At 47.5% G+C, this 24,471-nt stretch overlaps 13 protein-coding genes and 3 non-coding genes across 16 annotated transcripts; 8 read left to right on the top strand and 8 right to left on the bottom strand.

Annotated features, from left to right (window-relative positions):
• Positions 1-137: 137 nt before the first annotated feature.
• Positions 138-1,457, top strand: An12g04350 (uncharacterized protein; the record flags this gene model as incomplete). Its single annotated transcript, XM_001395469.3, has 2 exons — positions 138-1,171; positions 1,331-1,457. 2 exons carry the CDS (start codon positions 138-140, stop codon positions 1,455-1,457), a joined length of 1,161 nt encoding a protein of 386 aa, XP_001395506.3.
• Positions 1,458-1,858: 401 nt separating this feature from the next.
• On the top strand, positions 1,859-3,190 carry An12g04340 (uncharacterized protein; the record flags this gene model as incomplete). Its single annotated transcript, XM_001395468.3, has 4 exons — positions 1,859-2,124; positions 2,176-2,462; positions 2,520-2,651; positions 2,712-3,190. 4 exons carry the CDS (start codon positions 1,859-1,861, stop codon positions 3,188-3,190), a joined length of 1,164 nt encoding a protein of 387 aa, XP_001395505.3.
• A 560-nt stretch (positions 3,191-3,750) lies between these two features.
• Positions 3,751-5,548, top strand: An12g04330 (uncharacterized protein; the record flags this gene model as incomplete). Its single annotated transcript, XM_059750845.1, has 8 exons — positions 3,751-3,812; positions 3,911-3,989; positions 4,043-4,148; positions 4,202-4,612; positions 4,685-4,704; positions 4,768-5,004; positions 5,085-5,438; positions 5,507-5,548. 8 exons carry the CDS (start codon positions 3,751-3,753, stop codon positions 5,546-5,548), a joined length of 1,311 nt encoding a protein of 436 aa, XP_059604442.1.
• Positions 5,549-5,726: 178 nt separating this feature from the next.
• Positions 5,727-6,191, top strand: An12g04320 (uncharacterized protein; the record flags this gene model as incomplete). Its single annotated transcript, XM_059750844.1, has 3 exons — positions 5,727-5,810; positions 5,856-6,026; positions 6,138-6,191. 3 exons carry the CDS (start codon positions 5,727-5,729, stop codon positions 6,189-6,191), a joined length of 309 nt encoding a protein of 102 aa, XP_059604441.1.
• Positions 6,192-6,685: 494 nt separating this feature from the next.
• On the bottom strand, positions 6,686-7,744 carry An12g04310 (uncharacterized protein; the record flags this gene model as incomplete). Its single annotated transcript, XM_001395465.3, is given in 1 exon segment — positions 6,686-7,744. A coding segment is annotated over 1 exon segment (1,059 nt), but the record flags the coding sequence as incomplete, so codon positions are not given.
• A 1,132-nt stretch (positions 7,745-8,876) lies between these two features.
• Positions 8,877-8,950, top strand: tRNA-Val (AAC). Its single transcript has one exon. It is a non-coding gene; the product is annotated as a tRNA-Val (tRNA).
• A 537-nt stretch (positions 8,951-9,487) lies between these two features.
• Positions 9,488-9,561, bottom strand: tRNA-Val (AAC). Its single transcript has one exon. It is a non-coding gene; the product is annotated as a tRNA-Val (tRNA).
• Positions 9,562-10,358: 797 nt separating this feature from the next.
• Positions 10,359-11,674, top strand: An12g04280 (uncharacterized protein; the record flags this gene model as incomplete). The annotated part of the gene is made up of 4 exons (XM_059750843.1): positions 10,359-10,407; positions 10,470-10,590; positions 10,644-11,382; positions 11,642-11,674. The coding sequence occupies 4 exons, from the start codon at positions 10,359-10,361 to the stop codon at positions 11,672-11,674; spliced, it is 942 nt and encodes a 313-aa protein (XP_059604440.1).
• Positions 11,675-11,895: 221 nt separating this feature from the next.
• On the bottom strand, positions 11,896-11,982 carry tRNA-Ala (CGC). The gene has a single exon. It is a non-coding gene; the product is annotated as a tRNA-Ala (tRNA).
• Positions 11,983-12,555: 573 nt separating this feature from the next.
• An12g04260 (uncharacterized protein) lies at positions 12,556-13,515 on the bottom strand (the record flags this gene model as incomplete). Its single annotated transcript, XM_001395463.1, has 1 exon — positions 12,556-13,515. The coding sequence occupies one exon, from the start codon at positions 13,513-13,515 to the stop codon at positions 12,556-12,558; it is 960 nt and encodes a 319-aa protein (XP_001395500.1).
• A 624-nt stretch (positions 13,516-14,139) lies between these two features.
• On the bottom strand, positions 14,140-15,920 carry An12g04250 (uncharacterized protein; the record flags this gene model as incomplete). Its single annotated transcript, XM_059750842.1, is given in 7 exon segments — positions 14,140-14,204; positions 14,260-14,286; positions 14,349-14,399; positions 14,446-14,553; positions 14,607-15,233; positions 15,286-15,531; positions 15,639-15,920. Coding segments are annotated over 7 exon segments (1,406 nt in total), but the record flags the coding sequence as incomplete, so codon positions are not given.
• A 1,599-nt stretch (positions 15,921-17,519) lies between these two features.
• An12g04240 (hypothetical protein) lies at positions 17,520-17,983 on the top strand (the record flags this gene model as incomplete). The annotated part of the gene is made up of 2 exons (XM_059750841.1): positions 17,520-17,815; positions 17,947-17,983. 2 exons carry the CDS (start codon positions 17,520-17,522, stop codon positions 17,981-17,983), a joined length of 333 nt encoding a protein of 110 aa, XP_059604438.1.
• A 376-nt stretch (positions 17,984-18,359) lies between these two features.
• On the top strand, positions 18,360-19,097 carry An12g04230 (hypothetical protein; the record flags this gene model as incomplete). Its single annotated transcript, XM_059750840.1, has 1 exon — positions 18,360-19,097. One exon carries the CDS (start codon positions 18,360-18,362, stop codon positions 19,095-19,097), a length of 738 nt encoding a protein of 245 aa, XP_059604437.1.
• Positions 19,098-19,707: 610 nt separating this feature from the next.
• An12g04220 (uncharacterized protein) lies at positions 19,708-20,863 on the bottom strand (the record flags this gene model as incomplete). Its single annotated transcript, XM_001395459.1, has 5 exons — positions 19,708-19,776; positions 19,827-19,963; positions 20,045-20,523; positions 20,594-20,709; positions 20,768-20,863. The coding sequence occupies 5 exons, from the start codon at positions 20,861-20,863 to the stop codon at positions 19,708-19,710; spliced, it is 897 nt and encodes a 298-aa protein (XP_001395496.1).
• Positions 20,864-21,096: 233 nt separating this feature from the next.
• An12g04210 (uncharacterized protein) lies at positions 21,097-22,823 on the bottom strand (the record flags this gene model as incomplete). The annotated part of the gene is made up of 3 exons (XM_001395458.1): positions 21,097-21,473; positions 21,526-22,678; positions 22,734-22,823. 3 exons carry the CDS (start codon positions 22,821-22,823, stop codon positions 21,097-21,099), a joined length of 1,620 nt encoding a protein of 539 aa, XP_001395495.1.
• A 1,171-nt stretch (positions 22,824-23,994) lies between these two features.
• An12g04200 (hypothetical protein) lies at positions 23,995-24,217 on the bottom strand (the record flags this gene model as incomplete). Its single annotated transcript, XM_059750839.1, has 2 exons — positions 23,995-24,013; positions 24,102-24,217. 2 exons carry the CDS (start codon positions 24,215-24,217, stop codon positions 23,995-23,997), a joined length of 135 nt encoding a protein of 44 aa, XP_059604436.1.
• Between the last annotated feature and the right edge of the window lie 254 nt (positions 24,218-24,471).

Raw genomic sequence — 24,471 nt, 5'->3', positions numbered from 1 at the left:
AAGATGCTTACTGTTCCCATGTGGCCGTAGGTACGTAGTATGGACGATAAATCTAGCCATCCGAACCTGATACAGACATTCTACTCTATTGACCCCCACCCCCAAAGCCAAAAAACAAAGAACAAAACTCCACCGCAATGGCATTCGAATCCCTCGCATTCCACACCAAACTACGCATCCTTCGATGGCTAACTCGACTTCTAGCCTGGCTAGATCGCAAAAGACATCCAGTTTCAACAATTACCCCGACCTCCCAAATATCCATCCCCTCCACCCTGTCCGCCTCCCCGGGCAATTTCGACCTACACATCTACCACCCTCCCGGATACAACCAGTCCTCCACGAAGAAAGGAGAAGCTCTCTACCCTGTAGTGATCGTACTACACGGAGGCGGATGGTGCGTAGGGCACGCGCGCCATGACGAACGCTTCATCGAGACAGTCACGCAGCGCGGTAGAGCCGTCGTGGTAGCCGTCAACTACCGCCTTGCGCCAGAGCACGCCTACCCGGTACCTTTACTTGACTGCGTGGACGCCATGCTCTACATCTGGAAGAACGCTACAGCAATGGGAGTCGACAAACACCGCACGTTCATCACGGGGTTCAGCGTCGGTGGGCAGATGGCGTTCGCGTCTCAATACTGGCTTGCGCAGGCCATCGCCCAGCATGAACATCCGCAGATTGATCGCGCCTCGCTAGGCACTGTCAAAGCCATAACAGCATTCTACCCGCCTATGGACCTCACGAAAACCCGTGCTCAGCGCGCAGCATCGAACCCGGCATTTATGGCATTGAAGAAGAAACCCGCCTCCTCGTCCAAATTGATAGGCGATATCTTTGACCGCGCGTATTTCTGGAACTTGCCCGATACGATAGATAAGAGCCAGATCTGCATTTCGCCAGGACTAGCTCCGTTGGAGATGATGAGCAGGGCGTTGCCGAATCATATATATGTCAAACTTGCTGGCTTAGACCCCTTGTTGGCTGAAGGGAAAGCGGCGGCTGCTCAATTCGAAGCCGCGGGAAAGCATGTTGAGTGTGAAGTGGTCGAGAATGTGCCGCACTATTGGGACCATTTGGGTAAGACGGAGCATGAGAAAACGCTTCGGTCAAGAGTCTACGAGAGGGCAGCAGACGAGATGGAGGAGGTGTTAAGAAATGTGAATAAACTGTAGGTAGGTCTTTCCTACTGGTTAGGTGGTTTTGTTGGACTTTTGCTTGTCTTTTTGATTACAAATTTTACTTGACGCGTATACTTACTACAGGTGCAATAAATCGCCTATAATCTCTAAACAGAGCAATTACTCTTTAGTACTATAGAACGTTATAGACAGGGCAAATTGTTCGGTCCGAGGACCTGGGAAATCGGAACCTCCACGTCGTCCTTGATCCAGCTCGTCGCTGTTGAGTATTCTTCCATACGGGGCGATGCATGCTTCAAAATCTGTCAGTATTAATCGATCGCGACCAAGTAAATGTATTCGGGTCGTAGGTCGCCGTGTGCGAGATTAAGCGATTCTAGAAAAGCAACGGCTTGAGCGAGGTCGTTCATCCATGTCTTTTGTAGGAGTAGTGATGTTCAAGTTTCTCCACTTTTGTCACTACACCTGTCTGCTGGTCGCGAGTATGATTGTGTTGTATTCTCGAACAGAGGGTTACATCTAATGACAGACACGGCCTGCTGGGTGGACTAGAGAATCGGGTGAAAATGCTTGTATTCGGGGAGGTGTAGAAAAGTAACGAATTTCCCTGGGATCAATACCTATGACTAAGAAAAGGGTCCAACGTAACTCTAACCTCCGCTTCCGTCGGGCAGATTGAAACGCCGACTCAAATAAGCTTTCGGCACGATTGGCTAATGCACCTACACTTCCTGACTTACTTAACAGGCATTCCATTCCTTACACGTTTGGACTCAAAGCAATTCGCTCTCATGCCACCAACCAAGATGCGTTCTGTGTACATTACAGAACATACGGCGCCCGATCAATACCAGCTGGGCGATGTGCCCTCGCTGGTCGTGGAGAAGCCCACCGACATCTTGATCAAGGTTCATGCCGCCAGCATCAACCCGATAGATGTGAAGAAAGCCTCGGGGGCAACGAAAATGGTTCTGAAGGATAGGTACGAACTTAATCTCCATGACAATTTTTCTGGTCTAACTTCTATGAGCAGCTTTCCGTATAAAATTGGCTACGACTGTGCCGGCACGGTGGTCAACATTGGATCTCAGGTAACACGGTTTCAGGCCGGTGACGAGGTCTTCGTGCGATTACCAGAATGCCACCGCGGATCATGGAGCGAGCTCGCCCGATCGACTGAAGACTTTGTCGCATTGAAGCCGAAGAATCTGTCTATGGAAGATGCCGCGTCAATTCCGTTAGCGGCCATGACATCCCTGCAGGCGCTGCGTGGCTATGAAGGCGATCTCGCGGGTAAGACGGTTTTCATACCCGCTGGTCGTAAGTTCCCTATTCGGTTATCACAGGCTAGACCATACTTAACTAAACTTGACACAGTTGGCGGAACTGGCATTTTTGCATGCCAGCTCGCAAAAAATATCTTCAAAGCCGGCAAGGTGATTACCACGGTTTCCACTCAGAAGGTTCCCAAGGTGAAAGAGCTGTTGGGAGAGGGGATAGTAGACGAGAGTAAGTAGACACTGACTCTGGTCTGATTGATATTACCAGAAGACTCACAAATGATTTCAGTCATTGACTACAGAAAGTCCGATCCTAAGGAAGTCATCCCCAAGGGATCTGTCGATTTTATCTTCGACACGACGGGTAGTGCAATGGAATATCTGAGTCTAGTCCGACCGAAAGGAGCCATCGTTACAGTCTCTATATTGACCTCTGGAGACGTTCTTCAAAACTCAAGCGTTATGCGCCGGTCGCCCGACAAGAACGATAAAGCAACAGTGCCCTTCCCTCTCCGGATTGCATTGAACGTGATGGATCGAATCCGAGTAGCTCGTGCATCTCGTTATGGGGTCAAATACGCATCCATCTTCTTGGAACCAAATGCGGCTGATTTGAATTCAATTCGGGGATGGGTGGAGGCCGGGAAGTTGAGAACGGTTGTGGGAACGAAGGCAAGTTTTAATGATATTAAGGCAGTCCGGGATGCTTGTCAAGTAGTGTATGATGGGAAGGGAGGCGTTGGCAAGTCTGTGATTGTGTTTGATTAATATAATTTCGCTGTATAATTAGAAAGTTCTTCTGTCAGGCTAATTCTACTACAATTTTCTGAAATTCTTGCAGGGTCTTATTGGGACACCAGCTAATTGCATTCTATGAAGTCAATTGACGCATACCAAAATACAAGGATGCCGATCCTGTGTAGAAGAATAAGAAGAAAATTTGCTCCCTTCTTCAGGTAATATAGAACGACGATGTGTGCTCAATACGCTCTATTGCCATTGCATAAATACGGCCGTAATTTCAGATATTGTGAAGACTAAAATAAAAAAAATATAAAGACCGAGCAAAACTGCCATTCGGAAAAAATAAGAGTAGCATGGGAAAAATAGGGTTCAGCTAATGATGCAGTTCAGTCTCCACTTATGGCGCCTTCGAACTATGTGGCGGATGGATTGTTGGTCCGATGCCCGTGATAAATTGACAAACTGACAAGCCTTGGGTGGGTCCGCACTCCAAAGTGGATCTTCTCAGCATGAATCTCGAATTATTCGTCACAAGCCATATGAGGGTTGGATAGGAACCGAAAAGCAGAAGCAAATTGATAATCATGGCCGACGAATACCTCGGCAGTACCTTAGATCCTAGGCTTTCCAGTTTTCTTTCTCTAAGGTTCAGATCTAGAGAATCAATACCAACAGTGGCTATAATTTGAATCGCTTGCCTGGATAGGACGGGAAATCAATCAAATAAATATTGACAAAATATAGTTCTTTGAGGATGAGCACAGCTATCAAGGAACCCCTTAAGCTACCATGCGGGTTGGTTTTTCCTAATCGCTTAGTGAAGGTACCGCAGATGACCACTCTACGAATTGTATAGTAACTAATACCCCCGTCCAGGCTGCTATGGCCGAAGGACTAGCAGAAGGAAGCCACCTACCAGGCCCAAGGATATCTCGAGTCTACGGCGAATGGGCAAACGGCGGATGGGGTGCTCTTCTCACTGGTACGATTCAACAACCCCGAAATAATTCAGTTTAAAATCTAACACCATAAAAGGGAACGTACAGGTCGATGTTCGTCACCTAGGAGGCAACGGCGATCTAGCCACGAGTGAGTCTCATGAAAACGATCACCATTCAATGGATACATGGAGGCGATACGCAGAAAGCTGTCAAAAGCACGGCACCCCTGCCATCGCTCAAATATGCCATCCAGGCCGGCAGTCGCCGAGAGGGGCCGGAGAACGAGGCTTCTTCGAAAGAACGATCGCTCCAAGCGAAGTGCCACTTGACGTAGGAAGTGGTTGGGTCGCGAATGCTATCAGGGATCTTGTTTTCGGGGTTCCAAAGGCAATGTCACGCTCTGATATAGACCGTGTGATTGCCCAGTTTGTAACATGTGCTCGCATTCTCGCTCGTTGTGGCTTTTCTGGAATCGAGATTCACGCGGCGCATGGTTACCTTTTGTGTAAGCTTTACTTGCTTCAGTTCATGCTGGTATTATGAGCGTGCGTACACGGTTGACTGATACTGGATCTAGCGCAATTTCTCTCACCCCGAGTAAGCATGATACACCCACAGATGAAACTACAGTTTACTTAATATGTGTGCTTACTCGAACAGAGCAACATCCGTCAAGATGAATATGGCGGCAGCGCAGAGCGGCGAGCGCGTATTGTCCTCGAGATCATCCAACAAATTCGAGATACCGTTCCTGCAACCTTTTGCATCGGGATCAAGTTGAACTCCGCTGATCTTAACACATCAGAATGTGAAGACACAATGACTCAAATTCGTCTTTTCGCAGACGCCGGTATCGATTTCCTTGAAATATCTGGTGGATCATATGAAGACCCAACTGTACGCATCCACAGAATAATAAGCAATGATCCAATTCTATAAAATATAGATCCACCCACTGACGGGGTTAACAAAAACAGATGATGGGCCGCGGTGTCCGGGACGAAACCAGCCCCGGCAAAAGCCAAAGTACCGAATCCCGCGAAGCCTTCTTCCTAGACTTCGCAAGACAGACAAGAAAGCAGTTCCCAGACCTGATTCTCCTTCTCACTGGAGGATTCCGGACCCGGAAAGGAATCGAGGGCGCGCTGAACAGCGGAGCATGCGATCTGGTCGGCATCGGCCGTCCAGCAGTGCTGAAGCCAGATTTTCCGCGGCTCATGATGGACGATATGTACACTGATCAAGAAGCGCGGGTAGTTTTCTCCAAAGTGCAAGTTCCTTTCTTGGCGAGCCTACTCAAAATGCGCATGTTAGGTGGAGGGGCAGAGACGGTAAGCTTACATCCGCCGATGGTTGATGGATTAGTGCTGATATAACGAAGCGGTATTTCCGGGACCAGATCCAGCGTATAGCTACGGGCTTACTTCCGTATGCGCCATGAGGTTTGATTCCTTTGCGTAAATAACTATCGGATGTGATCAAGCAATTAGAAATCACTTGTAAGCAAAGGGATAATTCTGACACAGATACGGAGGATACAAAGGTAGTTTATCAAGAGCCAATAAAGCTTCTTATCTAAGACATTGAATGTACTTAGGAACTTTCTCTAACTCAGGAAAATGGCAACTGTGCCGGGAGAGATAGCGTACCCTCTTGGGATAAACCTCCGAGAAGGCATTTTCATACAGCTTCCAGCTTTCACAGTAATCTTTCAAAAATATTTAACGCATCCTTTCGGTTTGCAGGAGGGCCTTTCTGAAGGACACCATCGCCTTCCTTCAATTGGCTCTCATTCCACTTCTGTGAAGTTAGTTGGGGCCCAAGGGCCCCCAAGTGGAGTGATTGTCACATCCTCAGCAGGCAGAATGGGATCTTCAGCAGGGTGCTGGACATTACGCATGTCCTCTCCTCTTGGCCGCGTAAAACAGCTTCATGCTGTTCTTTCGTAAGCCCCTGGACAAGATTCAACACCGCTGGCTGCTACTTGTAGAGGACCCTCGACACGTTTGAACTCTGTGAAGGCCTCGTAGGCCGCGGTCTCGTGGTTTCTTGCTATTTTGAGAGGAATTCCGGGCGCTGTCTAGGTCTCCTTCGAACACTTGTGAGAGTTCATATTAAACTAACACCTTTCCCACTAAGCTTATGTGGTATATTTCGGTATAAAAGATACTAAATATGGAGTAAACAGCTAATAGCTTTATAAAAAAAAATACTATATAGAAAAGATACACCGAGCCAGCTTATTAGTAATAAAGAATTATTTTAACTATCCAATTAACGGTCAAATAGAGTGTCAAAACTAGAGTCTAGAGATATACTCATAATATTATTATAATTATTTATAAGTATAATTAGGCTAGCTTAGTAAAAACATATCTTTTAAGCCATTTCTTGGTGTCCTGAACCTATCGTACTAAATCTGGAATCTGTCTGAACCGTATGCCCCGAGGACATATACAGATGGCCGAAGTCAACCTCAACGAGAAAAAATAGAAAGAAAAGCCCATGGGAAATGGATTCGCGCCTTCACAGTTTGTAATGAGAAGCAAGTAGTTCTCGATATTAGCTGACCAAAAAATTAAAGCGACGCTGTCTGGGCACTTTTCCAGGACCGATAATGATCCAACAATGTCTCCTCTAGTGGTCTATACACAATATCCAAATCATTCACACTGGGACGATTATCAATGTTGAAGGAAATCCCAAGGTTGAGTCGCAGCCACTTCTGGCTGAATCCAAGTACTGGCCCAGACATGCGTACTAAGGCATTCGGGATTGTATTCTTCGGGATCGTAAAAGACTGTGTAAATGACCGAATGATGCGAGCGAGCTCAACAAAACCATGTGTTGTCTTGTCGGCCAGAATATAGCGGCCATGAGAATTTGGATTCCGGGCCGCTCGAATATGCGCAGTTGCGACGTCTCGTACATCCGCAATTGCGAACCACAAATCAGGCACACCCAGAAAGAGCTGTCCGCGTAAGAGCTGATCCAGTAAAGCCAGCACTGCCGGACTCGGAGGTGGGGGATAAGGATGGTCCCAGGACCAGCCCCGGGTTTATGGTGACTAGCTTCCAGCGCCGGGGCGTTGGCTGGGCTTCGTACAATTTCCAGGCCTCTTTTTCAGCGACCACTTTTGAATAGGAATAGGAGTTGTGGGTGACCGAGCTCGTCGTGTTAAAATAGTCCGCGGAGAGCGTCTTATTCTTCATTCCTAGCACATCGGCATTATCACCGAAGATGGCCGCGACAGACGAGGTCAAGACCACCAGATTGACGGACTCGCATTTGTCGACTGCATCAAGCACATGCTGCGTTCCTTTCAGAGCCGGCTCAACAACCTCTTTCTGGCCGTCGCGAATCTTGTTCTCGATGAAAAACGGCGAAGCGATATGATACACCACCGAACAGCCTTTCATTGGGGCTTCAAATGAGCCAGCGACAAGCAAATCTGCTTCGAATAAATGCAGCTTGCCTGGCCATCGCTCTTGCATGTCGAGGAGGTGTCCGATTTTCTTTTTATTCTTAGTACTGCGAACGGTTGCGTGGACCTGGTCGCCATTTTCAAGAAGTTGTTGAACAACGTGGCTGGCGATGAAGCCGCTCGCGCCTGTTACCATTGAAACGTTGCCTGTCATGACGATGTGAATGGAATAAGGGGTATAACTTGCTTAGACTTTTGATCCTGTAGCATGACAAGCGAAAAAGAATGCCAGTCGAACCACAGGGAAGACGATTTCTCCCATCCTTAATACCACCATTTGCAATCGCCTTTAGAGGTTATGGCATATAAACCATGGCTCTAGTGGGTCGACCCCTCTCATTGTCATTTTTGGATTTCGGGATTGCCACTTCCAGACAGCAGTGGAGACAGACAGTCGGGGCCGGCTAGATAGTCACTCCGATAGCTAAGAAACTCTATTTACTGTGTGGCTTGCGAGCTTCGTATTACCTTCGATAAGGAGTGGCAAGACGAAATTCATACTATACGGAGATACATAGTCGTACTGCAGCAGTCGACTCATACTTTCTATTCTGAGCATTAGCATTCATAGACACCCCAGACTTACAGACTAGAGCCCTACCAAAGGCACCGACTGGCCATTGCGACGAGAAAAACCGAATCATGCTCCTGGTATAGATGCTCTGCTTCTGATAGTAAGCAGTATTCAAGAAGTATATAACCAGATCATATAACATTGTTCTATTTGCTTTATTTATTTTACTTTGTTTACATTATTTATATATATTTTCTTATACTTTTTTCTTTCCCTCCTTGTGTTCGATATTCTACTAGTTTATATACACCAAATAAGATATATTTGATCGGCTCTCACATTATTTATATCTCCTACCGCTGTTTCTATACTGACTGTGAAGAAAATTCCCTTTTTTTTTTTTTTCCCTGTAGACTCTGTTTATTTGGTTAAAGGTCTGTATAGCCACTCAACAACACATCGGAGGCTCGATTCAACTACAATAGAGCCAATGCGAACCAATCCAAAGTGAATGCAGACAGTACCTCATATGACATCTGAAGTCGAGTAGACAAGGACACGGAGTAACCCTGTAACAGACCACGTCTGATCTACTTTGAAGGATCGAACCACTACCATTTACCCTAGTCCTAACCACATATCTTTGCTCACGTTACTGTATTCGAGCCTCAAGTGCTCATGTCTTAACGGCACACACGAACATTCTTTTTCCACTCTTTGAGTACAGCCTTTGTTTGTAATACATAAAATGAACTGTTCTTCCATCAAGTTGGCCGGATGGTGTAGTTGGTTATCACGTATCGTTAACACCGATAAGGTCCTGGGATCGAGCCCCAGTCTGGTCATTACTTTTTGCTTTTTTCCAACCTGGTCCTGTCCAAAACCGGGCTCAGCTACAAACCATTGCCCTTTTTTTCTTTTATGATCGGCACAGGTCTCCAAGGCTGCTAGAGTTGCTGCATAGAAGGGCTTGGCATGCATGTAACTCCCCGAGATCTTCCCGACGGACCATCAGTCGATCGGAAAGACTTGCATACCGAACCACGCACGTGGGAACACAAGCAGTAGAGAAAGAAGGCAAGTTGGCAAACACAATACCTTTAATTTGACCATTTAGTACCTACTCAGTAGCTTCCTGGATGGAGTTTGAAGTTATGTATATCCATTCCATTTGGGATGCAGTCGTATTTTAACCGGGTTGGGGGCATGTATCAACATAACATTGGGATGGGAATCAAGAGTTGAGATCCCAACCAGCTTAGCAAACATATAAAAACAATATATCAAATGAAAGAAATAAAAGAAATTGGGCGCAACGCTGCCTAGTAGCATGAAAAAGATCAATTAGCCGTGGTGCAAAAAGCAATGCTCGGCAAAAAGTATGACCAGACTGGGGCTCGATCCCAGGACCTTATCGGTGTTAACGATACGTGATAACCAACTACACCATCCGGCCAACTTGTTGGAGTGAGGTTAAATTGTATGATACAGAAACCGGGAAAATGAAGTTGACACGATTTTGTGCATACGCGCAAAAGAAGCATTGCCACGGGGTAGCTTGGCTCTGGAACAAGTGACTTTGTTATGTTACCATGTTTTGGCTAAGGAAGCTGCTCACGACAAAACTACCGAATAGCGGCCTAAGTACTATAGTGCCAGTGCCCAGATTCCTGCTTTTACCCCCTTGGTGGGGCTTGAATAAGGTGATTTTTGATAAAGTGTGGCGAATGATCTTAGGGCAGGGGCAGAGAAGCACTGAGATCTAGTGTAGAATCACATTTGTGCTGGTCTTCGATCTCTATACAGCAAGACTAGTATTCTGGGATTGTAAAATATAGTGGATTGGTGTAACGATTGTCAGCAAGTCTGACTACGTCACCCATCGCAGTAGATATAATTGATGTTCGACCAGGTATCCCAGTCCAACCGGTACTGTGGACTGGCAAATAAGAGACAAATCGATAAGACTGATGGTGGCGCCCGGGCCTTAGCATACGCTCAGATCTAGAAGAACTAAGCCGGCGATGCGATGTGAATTTCCTGCTTTGCGATACTTTCTTGCCCTTTTGCCAAGCAGTTAAGCTTTTCTCACGGCCCAGCCATATTGTTGGACCAATTCTATCTCTGTTTATGATGTAGGGATCGGCGGGTCAAAACTTAAGCAGCAGCAACTGTAATCTAGTCATAAATAGATACTAGTTGACATATATTCTTCAAGATATAACCAAAAAACAGTGATCGATCTTATCAAGCATGGAGCTTCTAGCCATATTAGGTCTGCTCTGGGCCATTAGCAAGGCTTGTGTGTATGATGTATCCTTGCTTCACACCCATACTTACCAGCCTACATAACAGTAATCGCAGCGTCATGGACAGCATTGCAAGCGCCTGTCAGAGGTCCACGTGGCGGTACAGCAGCCACGAAGCACATAATGGCCATGGCCGTGCGGACTTTCTTTGAGACTGTATCGATAGACCAGTTCCGGTAGGTTGCAGCAATATCACCCCAGACAGATCTTCTAATGAAGGGGTCTCCAGGTATGCCTATTCCCCCGACACTTCCGCTCGGCTTCTCGAGACATGGGCACGTTGCACACACACGACCTTGAAGAAAGTCAAGCTGCCTGATGGGACCACTGCTTTCTGGCTAGGCAACCCAGACGCCGAGCGGCTGCTACTCCATTTGCCAGGTGGCGCATACTGCCTCCCTGCTCTTCCTTCTCACATCGACTATTCTACCTCCATCCTCAAAGGTCTGGGGCAAGCAGGAATAGATGCCGGAATGCTCTTCCTCCCTTATGAGCTAACCCCAACGGCTCAGTATCCCCATCAGATGAAGCAGGCCGTCGCACTCCTCCAATATGTCATCGAGGACCTGGGAAAGCGGCCGTCCGACATTGTGCTGCTGGGTGATTCTGCGGGCGCACATCTCATCTTGTCTGTTCTATCTCATCTTGCGCATCCCCATCCTCACATTCCTCCCCTACTCTTGCCTGAGAACCTTGCTGGGGCATTGTTGCTTTCACCGTGGATGGGCGAGTCTCGGACTGATTACGACAGCTGCCGGAGAAATGCTTCGAGGGATCTTGTCTCACTCAAGTTGCTGATCCATTGGGCTGATATGTTTCTTGGTGATACTGAGCCCGACAGTTATAACCAGCCCGCCGGTGCACCTGGAGGCTGGTGGCGGGATTTGCCTGTGGAGGAGATCTTTATCGGAGTGGGAGGGCATGAGATATTGTATGACTCGATCATAAAGACTGCTAGGAAGATTAAGGTTAGTTATTTCAAGTTTTATGTGGTGCCACTTCTCATGATCCGTCTTCGTGTTTCTAGGCAGAACATACTGGAGTCACCATTGGTATTGCGCATCTTGAAGTCCATTGCGAGGCCCTTTCGCCTTTCAATCCGGGAATGATGTCGCCGGACCAGTATAGAGCGTTGCTGGAATGGTTGAAGGGGTCCTTGCGCAAGTGACGGAATAGCATACTCGATAGAAAAGGGAGACTGATAACTTGATTATCTGTAATCTCCAGTGCTATGGGTTATGGGATAATGCGAGTGATTAGATCTGCTGTTCCGTTGGAGCGAAACAGAAAAGGCAGTTTGATACTAACAAAATACGTGCAGTTGAAAACCCATGCAAATAGACCACAGATATTATACTCCTTCCTTTCTCATCTCTATCTGGTGATAGTGCACATGTTCAAACATTGATTGTTGCCTCTATCTATCACATCGATATCCACAGAATCCGTACATTGAAGGCGCAAAAAATAAAAAGAAGAGTTGGAGTTGAAGGGGATCGAACCCTTGACCTCTCGCATTTCCCATTTAAGGATGCGAAGCGAGCGCTCTACCACTGAGCTACAACCCCAGGTAGATACGTACCTCTCTGCATTAATAGGATTGGTGTGGCAAATTCCATGACATACAACTAGATCCATACAATATCAGACCTGTTATCAAACACATTTTACAAGGCCGATTCTACATAGCTATCTGTTTAAGTATGTGCGAATATTCTAACAGATTCACTTTGTCATTCTTCTTTCCTATATTGAAAGATGTATTTATAGATTTCTTCGACTTGTCACCCAGCATCTACCTACTGTAGTTGTGCAATCATGGATGACATGTCCGGACCGGCCCGTTTCCCCGCAAAGCTTATCCAGTTCGACTGATACAAGTTGATCGGAGAATTGATTATTTCTACATTTATTTTGTGTAACTTCAGACCAAAATGTGATACTTATATGCAGGTATATAGATAGATGCAAGGCAAAATTAAATTCATGATATCAACAGACCAGACTACCGACTACCCAATTGCAAAGATCACAACAGACACATCAATTCCACTACCTAAACAATCAACAAACACTACTACATCAAATCACTCCCCAGAAGTCACGAAGCAGACATATACGAACGACCAACCAGATAACATCTACAACTCCCCCACTACCCCAACATAGGAACCCCCCCTAATATCCTCCAGCACCCCCTTACCCCTACACTCCCACCCCAACTCCCCCCTCGCCCTCCCCCCCGAAGCCCTATTCTCAGCAGCCAAAAACCCAGCAACCGCATCCCCCAGTCCCTTCCTCGCCTCCTCCATCCCCAAATCCTCCACCGGCACACCCATAATCTCCGCCACAGCGCTCAAAATCTCCCCAACCGTAACCCCCGTCTTATCACCCGCATTATACACACCTCCCTGCACCCCCTTCTCCAGAGCAAGCAAATACAACTCCGCCACATCATCCACATGCACCGTCGTCGTACGATTCACCCCACCACCCACAGTAACCATCTTCCCCGCATGCTTCGCCATCTGCATAAACAATCTAATCCCGCTGCCGCCACGCCCGTACACAAACGGCGCGAGGCGGATGTCCATTACCCGTACCTTTCCTCCGGACTTCTCGCCGAGGGCTAGTCCATGCACCGTGATCTCGTTCCGGGATACAAGAGGGTGTGTGTCCAATGGGGAGAACTCGTCGGTTTCGGATCCGTCGGGGTTAGGGCGCACGACGAGGGTGCCGCTGGTGGTGACGAGGGGTTTGGGTGAGCCGTCAGGGTTGGGGGTTGAGGAGAGGCCCGAGACAATGGCGTCGAGGGCGGCGGTGTCGATGTCTTTGATGGAGGAGTAGCTGGGGGTGTGGCCGAAGACGAAGGCCGTCGCGAGGTGGATTACGGCGGAGGCGGAGGCGCTTTCGGTGTGGAGGGTCGTGAGGCTGGTTAGGTCGCCTCGGACGGGGGTGGCGCCGAGGGAGAGGAGTTTGGTGTCTGATTCAGGGGTCCGGGAGAGGGCGCGGATGGTGTAGTTTTTGGCCAGGGCGAGGGGTATGAGGGCACTGCCAACGTAGCCGCTGCCGCCGGTGAGGAAGAGGGTTTTGGTGGGCATTTTGGTTCGGTTTTGGGGCTGGAAGGTCGGTTGATGGTGTGGTTTTGGGATGTCTGTGAGGGTGAAGGGTTGATTGTTTGATGGGTGAAGGTTCGGTTTTATAGTATTTTCATAAGGAATTGACTTTTTGGGAGTATACTATCTACTATGCATGCTTAGGGCTCGGTGATTAGTTGGAAGGGAGCTGGTTATGTCCGTGAAGATGAGATGCCGTCGGGGTTCGGGTTTTCGCGGTTTGGACTCTCCGTCGGGGTTAATATGTGCTGTTTAATTGGATCGTTCTGGTATGTAAGGAATGATATTATTAATGATAGCTGATCCTTCCGATTCTCCTGTTGCTGCTAGAGTGGAGAAAAGAACAAATAGGATGATGAGTACCTGCTATTGTTGTTGCTAAAATTCATTCTGGACTAGTCATACGTTTTCTGATGAGTGTGTCATGTACCGCAGCCGATCTCTATGCAGACCTTTTCCGCCACTGAAGCTCTCTTGACTGGGAGCTGTCTCACGCCACTGAGTTTTGTCGCGGACTTAAGAGTACCTCGAGTCCACGGATAAAGATTAAACCTCTGTGACAGGTTAGTAGACCCTACCGCAAGGGTTGGCTAGATATCTTACCCGCTCTCATCCGTCACCTTTGCACCCGGTGCCAATTGGATGTTGTAGCGCATGAGAAGAGTAGGGACGAGCTAAATTGAGGTTAGTATATTCGCATTAGTAAAGGTATGAGAGGGCAGGCTATACCTTTGACATCTCCAACCAGCTTTATGTCTGACAAGATGTTAGCATTGTCACAACCAGTAAACAGTTAGTTAATAAAAGAAAATACTTACTCCTCCCAACGCATGTGCGCGAACCACCGCCAAATGAAAAATAGAATCGTTCTGAAACAGTATGAGCGGTTGCCTCCACGCCGGTTGAATTACTTACTCAGATTTCCCACGTCCCCTTCCAGCCATCTCTCCGGACGGAATTCCTCAAAGTCAGGACCCCAGATCTCCGGCAGGCGGTGGATGACCCACGCAGATGAACCGACCACTGTCTACATTTATGTTACAAGAGGAGCATGGAGACGAGGGGCGGGACATAACTTACTCCCTCTGGAACATAGTAATTCCCAATCTTCATACCCCCCTCCGGCACATCACGGTTCAGCTGAAGTCCAGCAGCAGGATACAGCCGGAGCGCTTCATACATCACAGCCTGCAGATACGGACAGGATTCTGCTTGCTGGAAAGTTACCAGATCACTCAACTCTCCCTTTGATTTCTTCTCTTCTAACTCCTGCATCAGTCGCTGGTAGACGGTCGGGTTTTTCAGGAGAAGATAGAATATCGCGTTGAGCGACGTCGCCGTCGTATCTGAGCCGGCAAACACATTCGCAGTCATCATAAATGCCATGTCCGTGTCACTGAAGTGAGGCTTGGTCTTCTGAATCGCAAATAGCTGGTTTATGATATCTCGATCATCGCCGCCCCGGTCTTTCCGCGAGACAATCTCTTGAGTTGCGAACTGGTAAAAGTAACCATTTCGATCATTGACTGCCAGCCAGTTGCCAATAAACGGTTTCAGCCTTTGATGGATATCGTAAAACCAGGGCACGCTCATGAGCCAGGACATTGACCGCAACGATTGCTTAAGCCGAGAAAATACGCCATCATCGTCACCGGCAATGACATAGCCAAACGGGCGTGAGAAGCTGACTGCACCGATTACATCTTACAAACATACGTCAGTAAAGATCACAGTTAGCTGCACAATGTACTTTACCGAATGCGAACAATTGCAGAAATGCTCCAAGATCGACAACACCGGATAGGGTGTCCAGCTTTTGCACCATACTCGTGAGGATAGAGCTGACATTGGGCTCGAGGTGAACCATGGAATCCATTGAGTAAGCACGTGCAACGAGCTTTCTCTGTTCGCCATGTATCTTTTCGTTTCGTTGGCGGAAGAGATCAAAAGCCTGAGACTCTTTTGGGACGCTATACGACGCGGATTTGGCGAACTTGCCCCCTGCCTCTACCGACTTTTAGTGACTTCTTGAATCATCGGAACATGATCAAGAAACTTACTGTATATTTCCCGGAATGCTGTCGGATCTGCGACGCTCCTGGACATACCCTCAGTCATGAACTTGGTTACGTTGATGGGTAAACTAACAACACGTTCGGTCCCGTGCGCACCACCGCACCATATTTCCGATGAAACGCAAGGTACCTATGATGGGACCGCCCCTCGTAGGTGAGGTATGCCCGATGCCAGTTGGTAAGCTTGGCCAAAAAGGGGCCTGGGAACCGGGCCAAAGGACACAAAAAGCACTGGTAAATAACATAGCTGCCAGTGCTGAGAAGCAAAAGTATACTGGCGGCAAATGGATTGACAAGTAGGGATAATAGCTGCATTATGGGCGATCGATCTGTCAGTTTGGAAAGGCACACAATCAAGCTTTGAGCGGGGAGCGGAAGATAAAGGGTATTTATAGGTGATGAGCGGCAGTTTAATAGCTCGACTTATGGACTAAAGCAGAAGCACAGATCCATATTCTGCGCTGCCCGGCTAAATAGCTTATCGGCCCTGGGGGAAGAATCGGCATAGCAGAGTTGTTAGCATTGCTATGCAGCAAAGGTCTAGCATAGACGTAACAGTGGGCTGAATATCTTGTCGTCCGCTCTGGGGGAGGGGAAATATTGGTGGCAGCGAAATATTCGGTCCTATGCACCAAAGTGCCAGCATAGGAGTGGCACAAGTCTCAAGCAGCTCCCTGCTTCGATGTTCTGCAAGCGACATCTCCGCACCAAGCTAGGCCTCCTGCCCCACAGCAACGGTGATCTGCTGAAACAATGGCGCGTTATTGTGCCGGCCACCCGCGATGTCCAATCATTTACCCCCGATCTCACATATCCAAGATACCTGCATTGCTTATACCCCACTGAGCCAATGGCTCACCGCCATCCCCGCCTTGAATGAAATGGCACTATGTTCATGTGGATGTCCAGGAAGGAGACTGCAATCAAGATGGTACTTAAACATAGTTGGCAGACAAAATTGTTTTCCATCAAGAGTACTGACAGGGTACAATATGAAGTGAAGTCGAACTTAGGTGAGATCTTAGAACACTCCTCCATATTCCCATTTCCACCTCAATCAAAAGTTAAGGAAGGGGCAAAAGAGCTCCACTTGTTGGACAGATTACTCTGACCCAGGTGCCAGTGCTTGATTTGTTTGGAAAGGCATGGTAAATATTTGGATCGGAAAGTCGTTGATGTTGAGCGACTTCAGTATCAGAACGTTCGCTGTCTTCATTACATGTGGCGATTGCATTCGCTAGGAATGCCGTACCTTGACAATCTGTGATACATCAGAAGCTCGAAGTCTAGATAATATAGGACCTATATTCTCCCTATATGAACTGCCGTAATAAATTGGCCAATCGGATGCATATGCTATGAGACAACTAGAGGAAATTTGTTCGTTTTTAATAGCAACTCTATGCTTTGTTGGGTTGTGCACCCACAGAGATAGATATCTTAGCACTGAGAAGGCATGATTTAAATCATCCACAGTATACTGTACGATGTGATCACAGTCAGATTTCCTATTTATTACTCGTGTCATCTCTGACAAAGTATTTGTTATAATCTTTTGTTAATCAGCTTCTACTGCTGTGTTATTGACCACTCTACTTTATACAGTATATATAATAGCGAAAGGAATAGCCATGCTTCTATGCCTATCATCATGTAGTCTGGCTAATTCTATATAAATTCTACTTTATACCTCTTCTCCTTCAGACAGAAGAAAAAACAGTCATTGGTATATAAGTCTACCCATCCTACAGATCAAGCAAGTCTAAACTTAACTCCCAGAACTCGTCTCTCCATCCATACCTTAGGTTCCCCTTTTGTATTGCTTCCACTGCACGCTCATATGATGTCAACCCTGAATTGTGCCATCTCGCTTTGGTCTCGCAAAATAGCTGCAATCGCAGTTCCTCCAGCGAAATGTATTTGAAAGCAGAGAATCGTCAGAGATCTGACACTCCCGCCTCCTCCGTCGAACCCGGAAAGAGAGATATCGACCCACGCCTATTGAAGGCCAACTCTATCTCCATCACGAAGACTTCGCCATGTCATTTGAATACTCAGCTTCCTCACCCCAGCTCAACTGAAGTTCCAATTAGGCGATCGGTGAGGGGGACTGCAAAGGCGACAGACCTCGCACCCGTCCGAGAGTCGAAGTCTAGACCACAAACTGTGAAGCGTTTAACCAAGAGATGTCGTCGTGCACAAGAGCAGCTGTGCGAGAGAACGAGAAACTGGATATGAAAGCTAGCAAAGGGCCTCCGCTACGTCAGTCAAGACAATTGCGAGCCCAATAATCTTGTTCATCAAGGCCCTTGAGATAATTGGCATTTGACATTGGATTTAGAACCCTCATTTTGGGTCAAAGTGAACAACTGGTGTAGGATAATGTTCATAAACCCTAAATCGGTCTCATGCATCTGCATTCGCTCGTGTTCCGCCAGCGAACGCCAATTATGAAAGGCATCTGTCCCGCAACAAAAAAAAGAAACCATACAATTATGACCAATAGATGTCCTTTCTCTCTGTAAGCGCCGCTGCATTTGTCAAAGATCACCCCTCATCTGATTAATCGCAGAGAATCATGATTGGTCGTGATGGCAGTTCGAAGCCGCGCTACGGATGTCCCTGAGCGCCCCCAAACCCCTTCCTTTTTCCCATTCTTCTTACACAATATGCCTCTATGAGCCACTTCTGAGGTTAAATGACATTATCTTCACATTTCCCCTCGTCATCAACCTCCCCGAAAAGACAATCACCATGGAGTTCCACCCGCATTTAGATATTTATAATATCAGCGAGATACTCGCCCATCGGGCCGGAATCGAAGCTAGAGCCGAGGACATGTACGCTGAACTCCAAACCTTGAAACAAATGGTGGAGGATCGAATATCCCGAGTGAACGCAATGGCCGTCACAGCCTCCAGCGCCGCAGACCGCTACAAGGCAGTGAAGCTGATGTACTTGATTATGGAAACCCGGGGCTTCGAGATGGAGCAGTGGTATTCCAGCCTGACAGCTGAGGAACGAGGCGATGAGGACACGATGATCGACTATGTGAGACGATACTATGGGTGGGAACCGGTCCTGGACTTTTTCGGGCGGATCCAGTTAATGCGAGACACACACCACGATTTTATCGAGGGCCTGAGACAAGGGGAGGTACAGTACTTGTTGGCATATCATCAGAAATATCTAGCTGAGACTTTGGCGTGCTTTCATTTCTTTGAAAGTGAGATTGGAAGTCAGGGTCTGGGAGAATGGTGGGGACAACGACTGGAACGGGCCGTTACGGTCCATTGGGACTTAAATCGGCATTTTCTTCAAGAAGCTAGAGGGCAGCAGTATGTTCCTGTGTACAGCTCCTCTGATGTTGTGTCGGCTGGGAATTCAGACCTCGAAAGGGCCGTGGAGTATGTGGATTGGGCTACCCACGAACTGGAGGCCTATGTGATGCAAACTCATGGGATTCAGTCCTACGCGGCGATCGAATATTAGGCGGATATGTCCCCGATTCGGAGGTGACTTATCCCTGGAGAGTTTTCGCTATGCACTGTCATTCTGGATCCTGCTTGAATGTTTTATGATTCTCTTGATTATTTTCACATTGGCCAGATATTTCATCCGCTAGATTCCCTTCTATTTGACATGCATTGGGCACAGCTATTTACAAAGTTTCAGTGTGCAAAGTCCACTTCATATGTCTTCTCCCTCCGGAAAAAAAGAGGAGAAGCTACTATATACAAGTCTACTCATTCTTCAAGTTTGATTTCCTGATGGAATATTTGTAAGATTGGTACTATTTCTGATAGATAAAGCATAATATTAAATCTTATATTTGATTAATCTAGCTGTCCTGGTTAGCACAGCCTGGTAATATAATATATTTCAAAAAAAAAAAAAAAAAAAAAAAAAAAAAAAAAAAGTGTTTAAATACTGACAGTATTCCTGAATTAATCTTAAGATATATAAATAGACTAAATGAAGCAGTAAAAGCTAATCTGGGATACTCGGTGACCACCGATATATACCTCCAGTTGTATGATTTCGTTTTCTAGTCCTCACTTTCCTTGCTGAAAGTGACGGTAGAAACTGTTCTGTGTGCTCCTTATTCCTGCCCATTAGCCAGCAGGATGCGACCACCATCCATGCATAGAGAAATACCATCCACATACGACTGCATAGATTTATTAGCGTTCGAAAGAAAGAATGGCAAGAACAACTTACTCCAGCCCTGCTGACCAGATACAACACCGCCCCTGCAAGATCTTCAACCCTCCCGGCTCGTTTAGCAGGGACCTTGTCGAATAAGCCGCTGAACATATTCCCTGCTGCGCCAACGGGGTTCATATTAGAGGGAACAACTGCCCCAATGTCAGTACAGACTCAGACATATCAAGTCGCTCAAGTGAAGCAAAAATCTGGAAATAGACAGCAACACCCACATCCAGGATTTATCCCCACTACCCGCACATAAAACCGGTGAAACTTCGCAGCCAACAACTTCACCAAATGATCTGTGGCCGCTTTGCTCGCTGCGTAGCTCGTCAAGTTCACATTCGTCGCATTGTGCATACTTGCACAAGAGCTGGTGATGACCACCACGCCTCTCCCGTCATCCTGACCCCGGCGACCATCATCTAGTTGCTGATCGGCCGCGGCAGCCAGGAGAGGCAGAAAGGCAACACTAAGGAAGTAGTGCGCTGTCGTATTGATCCGAAAGGTATCGGCCCAGTCTGATTCTCTGCTGGACCACATTGACTCCTGCAGCTCGGCTAGGGTTGCTGTGAGTACGTTGCATGCGATGGGTGGATCCCGTCGAATCCCGGCATTGGATATGAGCATGTCGAGCTTGGTTTCTTTCTGAGAAATTGACTTGGCAAGTTGGTAGATGGAGTCCTTGGAGGAAAGGTCGCAGGCGTAGCTTGATTGTGAGTTGAGTACTTGGGTGGCCTATTGATAAGGGGATTTGGAAAGGTGTTGTCGACACGTACCCTTCTGCGCTTCCACCTGATTCAATCCCACATGCATTCAAGTCCTGTACTGTTTGATCGATAGGGTCACCTGGCAGTGCGACTATGTAGGCTTTGGCACCGTTGGTGACAAGGCCCTGGTACGATGGCTACTGTTAGTATGTGTTACCTTGTTGGGTCTCAGGACTGATTTACCTGTGCGATCATGCGTCCTATTCCGCTACTTCCACCGGTGACGAGAGCGACACGTCCCTTGACGCTCATCATGTCTTGTGTCAATAGTGACCCCATTTTTGGTGTGAACAATGTGCTTTGGGGATAATTAATGAAGATGTGGAAGAGCAATGTCGGGAGGGGGCGCTCCCCGCTTTATGTAGCTTCTTGTCGGATCGGCCGACGCTCCAGTGACAGAACCAGGCTTTGTGAGCGGCATTATTTCCAGAAGAATTGAAACTACAACAGAAGTTGTTGAACGTAATTTTACGCGATCAAGGTAATACCAGAAGCTCAAATTCACTAGAATATCACTCCCGGTAGTGCTCCTTAGTCCTCAATTCGGCAGCGTCCAAGCACTGTCGAGTCAATACATCATCCCGCGGAATTAGTCTGACCTTGAAATCCCTCGGAATGGCCACTAGAGCTGTTTTGAATTGATTATACTCGACGTAATCAGTGTTCGGTGGCTGATCTTCACTGGCCACAATCTTGTACGACGAGAGAATGCGTACCAGTGCCGTGTAGAGCAACCTGATCGCGATAACTTGCCCCGAACATGCACGAGATCCAGCCCCAAAGCTCAGATGGGGTAGTCCCTGGATCTCCTTCTCACTGGGGGGATCGACAGATTTTAGCCAACGCTCAGGATCGAACTTTCCTGCATCAGGTCCAAAGTGGTCAACATCTACGGTCGAGTTAGCAGGCTGTTCGGACTGCGGATATTTATTGATGCTTACCGTGATTACCCGCTTGCGCGTTTATCAAGATCATAGTCTTTGGGGGAATGATAGCCCCGTTCCAGTTCACCTCTGTCGCGGTTTTCCGGGGTAAACTCATGGAACTGACCGTATAGTAACGCCCTGCCTCTTTGACGATGGCATTGACATAAGGGACCTTTTCCTCATGAATAGATGACAGCCAGGCATCCCCTGGATCAGCGTAGTATCTTTTGATATCTTCATATGCTCTGTCTTGCCAGATCTGGCCTTCAGGTGTGGACAATGAGCCAATGACTGAAGTAAGAGTTCCGGGAATTGTTTCAAACCCGCCGGAGACCAGCGAAAGACAGATAGAGGAGACCTCCACACCACTAAGCTTGGTCTCTTCATCTTTAAGGATGGCAGCTGAAATGCATGGCTTATCTGTTCCCTTTTTGATCATATCGCGGACTTTGTTCAGGAGAAGATTGAGGTAAGCGTCTCGACGCTCCCTAAGCTCCTTCGATCGAGCGGTCTTTTCATTGTTGGGCGCATAACGCAAAATAGGAATATAGTCCTGCAAATTTTCCGATGCACTTCGTAGCAAAGATATCGCAGATCCCACATGGAGAATCTCCCGAAGAAGGTCATCATAGACTTCATCCATGCGGATACCATAGCAAAGGGTCAAGGTCGTATTGAGGGCGTATCTTTGGATGTAAGGGCGGATATTGAGTTCAACTTGGCCGTTCTTACTGTCGCGAAATAGATCTCGAACAATGCAATAGCTTTCCAAATCGAACATGGGATGGTAATTCCTCAAAGCTGGCCTACCCAGTGCCGTCCCTGCTGCCTTGCGCTTCCTCTTGCAGGAATCGTCCCAAGGGGATGAGCCGATGGTGAAGCCTTGGGTACTGCTGATAACTCCGTGAAATGTATACAGCTTCGGCCGATCGATGATTGCATTTTGATGACCCAGTAACACCGTGCGGCAGTCTTCGAAGGAGTTGAAAACGACCGCCCGCGTATTACCGAGCTTGATCTGGAAGACTGAATGACCGTACTGTCGCCACCAGCGCTCACATACACTTGCGTGATCGTCACCTAATTTTCGAAGATGACCGAATATTGGAACGGCGCCTGGGATTTCGGGCAAGCCTTTGATGCGCGGAATGTCCGTCACCATCGTTGCCTGTCAGTGGGGTAAAAGTTAGCAGGGGAAAATACACCAGGAAACCCGAACTTACTTGGTACAGACAGTAGAGGACAATGGCAGCTAGGCCTATGAGAGCGTAGCTGCTGGGCAGCGCCCTTATCAGTGCAGCGGCGCCCTCCATGTTAACCACTGTATCAACCATCCTTCCTTATTATTCGACCCAAGTAATTTCAAACGGTCGATGTTGCGAAGAGATGGAGCTGTGTTATAGAAGTAGTCCTCCTTTATATTTTTCGGTTCATCCCTGTCGACAAAACGTGTAAGCGGAGGATCGGACCGTCCTGGCTGTCGGACGCCCCGACGAGGAATTCAAGATACGTCAAAGGCGCGCGAGCCGACAACGGGCATCCGTCCAATCGGAAAGGGACAACCAGGTCACCATTTCATGTAAGGCGAGCCACAGTAAATCAGAAATATGCATGAATATTGGACTGGGGTGAAAGGCGGCTCTCGGTAGCTGTAGGAGTGGCACATCCAACAAGCACCTCTATTGACCAGTTGGCGGTTCAAGGGATCGCAGCGCCATGCTGTCAAACTCCGAAGTAGCCTATTTCGAAATCAATGAAGTAAGAGAATGTGAACACAGTCAAGCGCCAAAACAACACATTTCCAACAAGGCAGACTTCTCGATAGAGACAGAAATGCTAGGCTGCCTGTTTTGACTTGTAACCGTCTATTCATTGAACCTCGACTTCAGTCTATCTTGACTCAAGAATCACTAAAATCACCCGGAGACGGACCATCAAAACCATATCCGAGATTCTCGACAACATCCGCCAACCAGAAATCAACTCAATGTGCAAGTTCTCTGGGATATAATGGGCTGCGGACGGGATGACCCATACAGGCTCTCCGGATGTGCTGCAATTGTTGTACCGGCTCGCTACTATAGTAATTCCGGGTCAGTTTGTAGTTATTTCCAGTTGGGATGGAGCAGAGGAGAGATAATCCGAACAGACAAACCGTCACCTGACAAAAGAGTCGAGAGGAGTCATGGTGGAATGACTTCGCAATCTGGTCCTTGAGCTTGATGTCCTCTGAGATTGCTATTTGAAGGTATAATATACCTCTACCTCAGAAGGAGGCGTATGATGATGACAATGATATACAGGGTATGAATAAACAGGCTTGTCCCCTTTACTCGGTATTATGTTATTAATGGTATACCTGGAAACCTAGATTAAGTCTCAACTTTTGCTTTCCAACATTTTTATTTGTTATTTCCTGTCTTATGGTTCTTTATTTGGCGCTATACACCTGCTGCAGGAGTAAAAGGCCTCGTGTATGGAATCTTAACAACCGACACTATTCCTAGCGGGTGCCAGTATTAGTGCTTATTTTGGTGATCGAAGTGCCCAGCCAGTGATGACTGGGTGTGATTAATAGGCAATATGCTTACGATTTAGCCCAACCGGGTAAGAGCCTGATGGCACCATCGATCCTCTTCCCACACAGCCTGAGCTGATAAGCACTCGACATCCAGCGCTCCAGAAACCACCTCCTCCACCCCTCCATCGTGAACTTACCGACTTTTACCTTCTCGAGTCGTCCAACTAGATGAGCGCGGCCCTAGCTGTGCCGCAAAGCGACTGCCATGTATCATGACAAAGATGGGGTTGCCTCTAAGGAAAGCGAGGCAGCATATAAGGCCCGCATTCGGCTGCTGGTATGGTTAACCTCATTCCTCTCGTGGCTGGGACTTGCAGCAGCTATTACAGACATTGCGCATTATCGGGAAATATTCCAGTCCTTACAGTCCTTAATCCAAC

This window comes from Aspergillus niger, assembly GCF_000002855.4.
Source record: "Aspergillus niger supercontig An12".
In the NCBI taxonomy this organism is placed as follows: domain Eukaryota; kingdom Fungi; phylum Ascomycota; class Eurotiomycetes; order Eurotiales; family Aspergillaceae; genus Aspergillus; species Aspergillus niger.
The sequence above is the reverse complement of the archived record's forward strand: the minus strand, read 5'-3'. Positions and strand labels throughout refer to the sequence as shown.